Raw genomic sequence first — 10,722 nt, 5'->3', positions numbered from 1 at the left:
CAAGAAGCTGGGTGGTGATGGCGCAGTGGATATAACACATCCCTTTGGTGTGGGAGATCTAGGTTCAATTCCCACTGTGATACATCAACCAATGTGTCCCTGAGCAAAACACTTAACCCCTAGTTGCTCCAGAGGTGTGTGACCTCTGATATATAGCAATTGTAAGTCGCTTTGGATAAAAGCGTCCGCTAAATGACATGTAATGTAATAAAAGCCCTGCATGAATTCAGCTAGACACATTTTACACCTGCCAAATGTAGCCCTGGCTTGTTCTTTTTTTTTACCTTTCCGGTGGACAAGAATAACCAAGAACACTTTACTGAGGTGAGTTCCTCCATCCATCTCCACTACTTATTCAGACATGTGGGACGTTGAGTGCTCCACATCCGCAGGTTGCTTTTTCTGCACGTTACCTGAGTGTCTCTGCACTAACCTGGCCAACAAAGCAGTTAGATGGACAGCCTCAAAATATCTTAGTCACTATGCTTTAAATAGCCATCTCCTCCTGTTGAACCTATAAACCACTTTGTTGCCTGACTGTGGATGAATCCCTTTAACCTCATGGTCCAGAGGCACAGATAACAAAAATAAGCAGAAACTTTATTTGTGGCTTGTACAAAAGGGGCATGTGATATACGGAGTCCCAGAAGCTCCAAATGGTCATGGTAACAGCTCTACATTTGCGTCTGAGCACTTTTGTATATTGTTCATCAAACAAATTAAACCACTTTGTTTCATAGACTTATGTCTTCACATATTCAGAGACGCTTTGATCAGACAAATCTTCTAAGAGTGGATGTGGTGGATTAACAAAGTTTAAAGCAGGACTGTGGAAGGATTACATCTTTTTAACTATGTATATTGGTACTGCATGGTAACCCCCCTCCCCCATAAACTCCAGAAGTCAAGTGTGAAGGGGAACACACTTTTTTGAGGGATTTTCTTGAGTGCATCTTCTATGTTATGTTTAATATTTATGGGCTTTTTCTCTTTTTTTTATAGTTGCTAAATGGGAGGGAAATAAGCCATTCAGATGAATAAATAAGTAGTGCATGAATGACCCAGTGGTTTTACCAGCAGATTAAACTCTCGGATACCAGAACAGTGCTGCTCACTGGACTATGAACAATAAACACTGGAGTGCAGTCTGTTCAGAGCAATGATGTGAGGACTAACTGGTTTGAAATATTTGGCAGTAGATAGGTAGACACTGTTTCTTTTAAATTAAAATGTGACTGTTTTTGTCGTGATTAGGCTGCACTGCTGAACCACCTGCCCAGTGTCAAACAGAAACACAAACAGGATTACAGCCTCGAGTCGACCATGGAAAGCAGGATTTCCAAGAACTGAGCCTTGCGGTGCCTTTTATCTCACAGAAGAGTTAATCTCACTGGCAGCAAAATACTGCAGTCAATTAACAGTGAACAAGCAACAATTTAAAGCTCTGAAATTCCACCTAGTTTGGGACCATTAATACAACATCTGTATCACCTCCCGCAGAAATCATCTATATGCAGACATCTATAACACATCATTTGTATGTCTATGTGGGCACCATGAGTGCCAAGGCGGGTTATAAGCCAATAAGAGCTAAGTTGAGTCCATGTGGGCACTCATCCTATGGTACCAAACGGGCCCCTTGTGTCATATCGACGTGCTGAAGGTAGGGGCCCACCGTGGGATATCTGTGTGAAATTTTAATGATAAATGAGCTTCATTGTTATTGCTTTTTACAGTATTCTCTCCAATCCCAGCCCAACAACTAAATGAATAAATAAATAACTGCACAAGTTACTTAGTTTTTCTGGTTACATTAAAGACTGTTCAAACTGCCGTTTCCTCCACCTTCTATTGCTTCTATTATTCATCAGGTAACATCTCTTGACCTGCCTACATGAAAAATAGAAACATAATCACCATGGTATAGAGGACAAAATGGTGAACCTGATGACTTACCTGCATGTGTCCTCTCAAGCAACTTCAATTATTAAAGACATGATGGAGGCGGAGCGAGTAAAGTCACTAAAAAGAGCACCTTGTAGCACTTGTCTTCCTTCTCGTGCATCAGTCAAACCACTTAAAAGACAAAAAAAAAAAAAAAGTCCACGTTAAAACGTCTGACTGGACAAAAAAAAAGAGCTATTGGTGACGTACTCTACATCTTTGTGCCCACTTTGTTGGTTCTCAATTGGGAATATTTTCAGTTTTTTCCCCACATCTTTGATAGCTGTTGGAAAGTGCTATCATATAATGCTTTTATACACTATAAGTAGTCTAGATCCAAAAATGTATTCAAAGATTATTGAGATAAAGCTACTGTGCAGCTGTTCAATAATTTTCAGAATTCCAATAGTTGTGATTAGGAATACTAAAATATAGGCTACATATATTATATTGATAAGGTAGTGACTGGTTGGGATGTAAAAAAAAAAAAGCACTCTGTAATATTTTTTAAAGATTAAGCTTTTAGCATAGATAACCACAATATTGGCACCAAAATTGATTTATTCATCTTTTTTTTCTTTGTTTTACAGTGTACATTATACAAAAATATAGAGTACCAAAAGATCACAGTGTCCAAAAGGCAGTGTTGAATCAAATACACATCAATCATATTATAACAGGAGAAGTGTATTTTGGGAGCAAGTCAAATCCATTTAGGTATCCGTTGACAATGGTTATTAAATCCAGAATCTTTTCTGTCACAGCACAGATGAGGATGCACCATTAAAAATGAATAGTTCCATTGTCTAGGCCAAATACATATATTTGTACAATTTACACAAACATGTACATTATATGTATATTCATGTAAGAGTGTCAGTGCATGCAGCCACTTGTACGCAAGCACCCAAACGTGAACACATATTATCAGGGCTGTTTCTTTCATGCTACATCACACTGCTATTGGTGAGAAACACCTGAATCCATTTCTTGGTATTTACAATTTAGAAACACAAGATATGCAATACACATTTTACAGCATGAAGTAACTTAAATATACTGTCTTGTTTTATTTAGCCTACTACTTTGGGCTATTTCAGCAGTAGAGCTTGTGTTTCATTTTACGTCAGTAATTTAAGTTTCCTGTAAAGAAGGCATCGCATGCTTTAAATGAAGATGATGTCAATCAAATACATTTCCCTATAATTTGTTCCAAATAATGTTTTTTTCCAGGATACTAATTGGAAATTCTTGTGAAATTACTGACCCCCACATCAGGGGAGCATGTAAAACACTTGCAAGCATAATGCCTTCATAATCCACAGAAATGTGAACAAAAAACATATTTATACAAGCACCAGTAATGTTACCTTATACACAACACATACATATAGACAGGCAGTCATCCACACTCCCATCTATGGGCCATTTAGAGTAACTAGTTCACCTAACCTTCATGTTTTTGGACTGTGAGAGCCAAATCATTTGCACATTATTTGTATTTAGAAATGTAAGAATACAAATAATTATAGTCCGCCATGCTTTCCTTAATTGACAAAAGTGCTTTTTTTTAAAAGAAAATCTCAAAGTTTTAACTTATTACATTGCTGCCGAACGTTTTTTTTTTTTTACATACAAAAGTCTTTTAGATGTTTTTCCTGCCTTTGAGCAGCCATTGTTTCCTATTCATTTCAGTACACTATAAAAACAAAATGTGGAGACTTGAAACCTGCTTGAGCAAGTTAATCCATCCCAGTTATACACATTGTTGAGTTACCTTTTTGTTGCATGGCACTGCAGCTGAAGTTTGTGACTGATTTATGGTGTGTTCATGCTCTGGTGAGAGGCTCTGAAAAAAACAGGTTTATATCTGGTGATTTTTGAACAATAACCTTAATGCAATAACATCCGGAAAATATGAGTGTGACTGACAAAAAAACAAAAGCCCTATGTTTACAAAATCAAATCATTTTGTTTCAGGAGATAAAAATACAAACAGTAACATCTGTGAATACACTTAAAATAATTCATACAATCTGCTGACAGAAAAGTCAACCAACAATTTTAACAATGTACAGTACATAGTGAGGTGTGTCAGAAATGTCCTCTTCAGTGTTGTTTTCAGTTGTGGATTCGGCTAAACATTAACATTAAAGCAAATAAGCTCGAAATCTTTAAGTCTCTTAATTTCTTCGCTTCATTCACACAAAGTGAAGGATGAAGTGTGGGGATGTTTCTTACAACCCATCATTTGTCTTTACTGATGGCAACCCACACTTATATGTCCAAGCAAAAATATTGTACAGTATTACTGAGTCCTTTCAACCCACCTGCTGAAAATGAGGAAAGGGAAAATCCCCCAAAATAAAAACCAGTAGATGGGTCTCTTCTCAGTCTGGTAGAAATCCAGGTACATGCATTGTCCAGGAAGTCTACCTGAATGCCTGGAGCTCTGGGTCCTACCCTGCTCTCACACTGCCCTGAGCACAAACACAGCACCTCAGGGTGGGTGAAGTAAGAGGAAGGGAGCAGCTGTACTGTAGGTGCTGGTTTCATTTAGAGAACAAAGCGTGTGCCTCTGCAGTTGTGTCATTGTGGCTTGCACACAGATGCATCCCAAAGGTGTTGGGAAAACAACAAGCCTACCAGCTGTGAAAATACAGGAAAACTAAAAAGGACACTCAAGTTGCGGCCATATCAGCACTAATGTTGAACATGCACTATGAATATTTAAGCCTGTGTAACTGATCAAATGCAATGACAAATCCTGCAAGGGCAAGAACACCGTATGATCGTTATATATGGTGCACATGGCGTCTGCTATTAACCTTAAACTTCTATGCATGCAGTAGCAACTCATACATGAAAATCTGCACATAATGTAATAACTGTGTAAAGGAAACACTATTTCTGGAAAGAGCTGCTGAACTGAAGTGTAATTTCGAGTCTCTGTTGGCACCATAAACTAAATTCAGATATCTCAACACCTGGGGCAAATAAAACCAAAACTATCTACATCTGCCAAGCTATCACAAAAGATAAGTGTAATTTGGGTGAACCGAGCCTGTAAGAGCTCATTGACAGATCTACACATTAGACTGGAACATGAGAATGTTGATCAAATCTTGGTGTATTTTTTGAACTAGGAAACACTTCATGGTGGTGTATGGGTGAGTAAAGAGGGTCGGTTTTGTTTTAAGAGCCTGGCCTCGTCTCAGCTGTGCATGTAGGTCCTGCAGGGGGAGTCCGGATGGAAGTCGTACTTGCTCAGGCTGGGAGGGTAGTAGGTGGTGGTGAACATATTGCTGGATGGCAGCGGGGAGGGGAAGTGGTTGCACGTCTCGTCGTTCACGTGGAGATTGTTCTTGTTTAGCGTCTGTAGTGTGGAGACATAAAGAAAGAGTTTGTCCTAAAGGCACAGTATTTGTAAAGGCACAAAAAACAAATCACTTTTCCAAAACGGACTCTCTGAAACTCTCTTCTTTAGCTGTCTAATAAAGGCGGCCGGACTTAGGTATAGGTATATAATGACACAAGTGAACCAGCCCACCTTAAACTCCATGGGGATGTACTTCTCATTCTTTGGCGTGGCGTTGCCCTGCTTGTTGTAGGTGAGGTGGTTGGGTGTGCTGGGGTGGATAACTGCTGACTCTGCTGATGGTCGGTTAAGTTGATGGCAGTAGGTGTAGGCCAGTGCTGACAGTAACGCTGCTGCAAAGAAACTGGCTGAGCCCACGGCTACTAACTGGAACAAAGTAAAGGCTGAGGACAGAGGGGTTGGAGGGGGAAAAGGCAAAGAGAGAGGATGAGACAAATGCTAATCCTCCCTTAAGATTTGTATACTTCTTGTGTACAGTGGAAGTGGAAGTTGTGCACCGATGGTACTTTCAGGAAGTGGGTAAACATTGCAATTCATCCTCTGGGGACCATGAATATATCCAGAGCAAATTTCTTTGTAGTCTGGCTTGTAGTTTTCAGAGGTGTCAAATCGAGGGAAAATGTTACCTGACTTTTATTAGGAACCTAGGACATTAATTGATTTCTTGATTGATGATTAAATTATTTCTTGCCTTGGACTATAGTCTATGAAGGACAGACTGTCATTGGCCCTAAATGCCAGTGGGGCAGGAACGGAGGAACATCCATCATACTGGGACTTGATGTCACTATCCGGCTTCTATCTAACTTTATTAAAAGACAAATACCAACCCCACACTTTTGCCAAATCCCATGTCACATTGGGAAAAAGCCACAAAAAGTAATTGTGTTACCAACGGTGTGATACACATCAGTAAAAGAAGAGAGCCAATAACCTTGTAACTTTGCAGCAATAACTGCTACGTTTTCAGAGACTGCAATTTAACCAAAGTGATATTGATTTACTGTGGATGCGACAGGAGAGTGAAGGCATAAAACCCGGCAGAACCTATGTGGGAAATTGAGGAGGTTTGTGTGAGCTGGGAACAAAGTATAGTCATTTTGGGAGACCGAATAGAGAGACATCTCTTGTTTCACTCACTTCCACAGCTCTGGTCCTCCTGTCCGGGTAAAATAACTGCAGGGAGTCAGACAGACAGAAATGAAAACGGAGAGACAGAAGAAGAAGAAAAAAACATCAATGTAGTGAAGTGAAATCACGAAAGCTCCAGAAGATCAAACAACAAAAATGACAAGGAGTAGTTAATTTCTCTCAAAAGGCTTCACTATTCTCGAGGTAAGCAGAATGCTGACATCTACATTAATTCATCTTTTTAATTTCTACACAGAGTGAACAAGTCAGCATTTACTGTGTCGGATTCAACTTTTGAATAACACAAACTGGACTTTTCCAGCTTATATCAGCAACAATCAACAGTAAATTTACTGTATGCATCAAATTTGTTCCAGCGATTTATTAACAAAAGCTAGTGCTTACCTGGAACCTCGTGAGGCTGGCAAGGCCTGGACTGGGTGACGTTACCCTGGCAGAGACCGGCTTCAGCCTCCTGGTCTTCAACACAGCGACGAGCGCGATGCTGCAGACCCTCGTCATCACAGTCCCCCCAATCTGTCCATTCACCCCAATCTGATGAAGAGTGGACAGAAATAATTAAAGTTTGAGATTGAAACAATACAAGGGCACAAGAACAATTAGTTTACAATTGCAAGAAAAAAACCCTATTGATTATATTGTGTTATCTGCCATTGCTTTTGGCCGAGTCAGAAAAGTTTGCATGTTGTTAAATGTAACATGCAGTAAATCCTGATTTTGGGATCTGCTTCTGCGTCCTTATGTTCTCGTTTAATTTCCTGTGATATAGATGAAGCATCAGCAAATACCAAACAATATTAAATATCTCCACAAAAAAAAAGGCATTTAACTAGAATGTAATTTTTAATGTAACCATGTCCACTGTCTATGAAAGCACTCAGGAACTGCAGTAGGTGGTTTTTCAAAGTTCCATAAAAGTGGTTCATGAAATATCTTGAAATGAACACTGAGATTTAGTCATTGTCATTGGAAGTCCATATACTATGTGGAACCGAGTGACCACAGAAACTGTGTGGAAATGCACCAAGTGTGCAGGTTGAGAAATGTTGCAGTCAATGGTTCAATGGTCATCATCATCATCAAGAGCCAGTCACAGTTCAGTGCCCGTGTGCGCCTACTGGGGTTCCTTTGTTTATTGAACAAAAGCTTAAAATAGATGAGAAGTTGATAACACCAATTTGCTTTCCATGTCTCTACTTTCTTTTTTTTTGAAAGACAAAAGGAATAAAAGGTACATGCCAATGGTAGAACTTGAGGCTATTTTATTAACAGGTTTTTTTTCCTGACTTTCATCCAATGCATGCCGGGATAGGCTCCAACAACCTCAACCCAAATATTGATTCGCCCCTTGCTGTGTGGGAGAGATTTCATATCAGCGTCCAGACAAACAGCATTATTTAATCGAGGGAGACGGGGTGAATCTAGGGAGTGTATTTACGGTGTAACAATTATGATGACAATTAACTTGCATAGCACTTTTGGAAACAAAGTACAAATCAAAAGAGCAGAAAATGAAAAAAAGAAATGGCAATTAAAATAACCAGTATACAAAATCATGATTCATGTTGTCCACATGAATAGTAATAGAAGAAGAAGAAGAAGAAGAAGAAGAAGAAGAAGAAGAAGAAGAAGAAGAAGAAGAAGCTCTATGTTAACAGCCCTTGTTTCAGACACATTTTGTGATTAGGTAGAGCCTTACATAGAAACCTTCCATAATGTGGCCATACGCAGATTTACCTTCACAGGCATGAGTATTACAGAGCACCTCTTCAGTGTGCAGGCCTATACAGATGTCTCCTCCACTGGCAGGGGGTGGGTTGCTGCACGTCCGAGTCCGCTGGTAGTGTCCTCCCCCACAGCTGGCCGAGCACTGGGACCAGGAGGACCAGCAAGACCAGGCTCCACTCACTGAAAGACGCACACGTAATAAACTTTATTTATGCAATGTATTCTGCTATTGCGACTACGCTGACAGCCAGAAGCTCCCTGTTACCTGGGCACGGTTGAGTGTTGCAATCCTGATACTCCACCGGGGATCCTACGCAGGCGTTGGGGTTCGTCCTACCCTCTGCTGTTGAGCAGCTACGTTTCCGGGTTCGGAAGCCTCTGGAACACTGCTGAGAACAGCTGGACCATGTTTCCCACGAACCCCAGTGCACACCTTGGGGCTGGGACAGAGTTCGCCCACTAGTCTTCACCAAGTCTTCAACCAGAGCTGGAAATACACAGAAAACACTTTTTTATCTATATATATATATATATATATATTAATATATAATTATTTTGGGCTTTTTATTTTGTTAGATAGTGATGACACGCAGCAAATAATAGAATAGTGATTTTTTTTTAAATCCTTTTGATGTGACTAGAGCAGTAAGAAGGAGAAGAGAAAGCCTAAAACAACATTCATTCAAAAAAAAAACTTTCACCCAAACAATTGAGTGGAAGTTGATCCCAACATCTTCTGAGCCACCCTGCTGAATGAGTGAATTGTTCAGAAAATCTAAACTTCTAAATTTTCAATGAGTTCAAACATGAACCGAAGATTGTATCTTTTTATTGCCAAACTCAGCAGACAGACAGCCTGTTATGAAACATTAATTAGTGTGGTGTAATCTGGGCCATGATGAAACGTGAACTACTTTTCTGTTACACCCGCCACACACACATAGGCATCCACAATCAGAAATGATTTACATATGAATGGGAAGTACTTCCTGAGGCTTTCAAAGGGGACAGAGATGAAACAATAAAACATTTTCACCTTGTCAGCTTTAGCTATTTTGGAGTAAATAACTAAACTGACACAATTGTATATATTTTGTAGGATTCCATGAAAGGAAAGAAAGGAAAAGCCATGGACATTGCTTCCCATGATGTTCCAGTGATGTTGTCAATCTGCTGATTGGTGTCTGCATACAGTTTGGCCACATGCTGCTTTTGAGGAGACCATCTGTGTTTATTGTGGCAAACTGGGAGCTCCGCCACCAGCAGCACTCTTTAAAGCCCAATCAGATGTAGTTCTATTCAGCAGGTTTTACAGATACAGTATACTGTTTTAGAATGATCTGTAGAGTTAGACCAGGCTTAATTTTTTTAGATTGGTATATTCCAAATATAAAGACTAATTTAAACCCCAAATTTGCCATTTTATCCCCAGGTTAAGGTGGCATCTGGCTATGCAGTCTAGCAGGTAATGACCACACCAAATGTGTTTCCATGAATGTTCCAAGAACACCTGCTGGCAACAGGGAATTTGTGATTTGTGAATAAAACTGCAGAGCAAGAAGTGAGAGGGTGAATATTGTTGAGCTGATGTTTCCATTACATGTCCCCTGTTCATTCCCAGTACTCACAGTCAGTCTGGCAGGCTCCAGACCCGTCATTGGGACAGAACCGGGTCTCCATCTTCTTCTTGCCCAGCTGGAGCTGCTGGGGGTCGGGGAGAAGCGCCCGGCAGGTGTACCTGAATCTCTGCTCTTGCCTTGACCCATCTTGACTGACGTTGACTGGCATCCAGGGGGTCCAGGGGGTGTTGCGCCGCACTTCAGGGCAGGCCTCCAGATTACAGGCCTTATACTCCTGGAAAAAAAGGATGGAGGAAGCTTATCACCATTAATGTAATAATAATATTTAATTTTATTTATATAGCGCTTTTTGCTATGTAGGGCTTTGTGAGTGAGCAGAAGGACTTTAAACTGTATCCGTTGTGGGATAGGAAGCCAGTTTAGGTTCAGGAGGAGAGGAGTGATGTTGTCACAGGAGTGTGAATGGGAGAGCAGAAGAGCAGCAGAGTTCTGGATGTATTTACCTGTATTTAAACACTGGACCAACGTTGTTATGCACTATTTAACTCTTGAACAAATTTGTTATTATTTGCAGGGTAATAATCAAAATCAGTAATATCTGGCAACCTGTTCTTACATTGGTTGAACAGATGGACTATAATGACATTGTATGATGTTTTTTTTGGTGTGCTTTTCTTTATAGCAGTGGTGCGATGTGGGTGGGTGTGATGTGGGTTGTTATATGTCTGTTGTCTGTTGTATGTGAAAATACAATAAAAAGACTTTACTTTGCAGCTAATTAATGTGTTTGATGGGACTACTTAAACTCTTCTGGTGGCTGTGAAGAGGCATGAAAGGCTTCACCTCACTGCAGACACACAATGACTTCTTCTGGATTGGGTTCCAAGAAACACATTTGGCATTGTTCATGGGCGGAAAGCCAGTGAGGCATCCTTTTCT

The 10,722-nt window shown here is 40.2% G+C and overlaps 1 protein-coding gene across 1 annotated transcript in view; it reads right to left on the bottom strand.

The window, feature by feature from the left end:
* Positions 1–2,487: 2,487 nt before the first annotated feature.
* The window catches only part of LOC120554679 (semaphorin-5B-like), a 31,725-nt gene continuing 23,490 nt past the window's right edge, over positions 2,488–10,722 (bottom strand). Inside the window, exons 17-23 of the mRNA XM_039793691.1 lie at positions 9,832–10,057; positions 8,469–8,690; positions 8,213–8,383; positions 6,860–7,009; positions 6,464–6,499; positions 5,495–5,706; positions 2,488–5,320 (exon numbers count right to left, since the gene is read on the bottom strand). Coding sequence (XP_039649625.1) covers positions 5,159–5,320; positions 5,495–5,706; positions 6,464–6,499; positions 6,860–7,009; positions 8,213–8,383; positions 8,469–8,690; positions 9,832–10,057 — 1,179 coding nt within the window. The 3' untranslated portion in view covers positions 2,488–5,158. The remainder of the gene's footprint in view (positions 5,321–5,494; positions 5,707–6,463; positions 6,500–6,859; positions 7,010–8,212; positions 8,384–8,468; positions 8,691–9,831; positions 10,058–10,722) is intronic.

Source organism: Perca fluviatilis, chromosome 24, assembly GCF_010015445.1.
Source record: "Perca fluviatilis chromosome 24, GENO_Pfluv_1.0, whole genome shotgun sequence".
NCBI lineage: Eukaryota > Metazoa > Chordata > Actinopteri > Perciformes > Percidae > Perca > Perca fluviatilis.
Note: the sequence above shows the minus strand (reverse complement) of the source record. Positions and strands in the feature narration are given on the sequence as shown.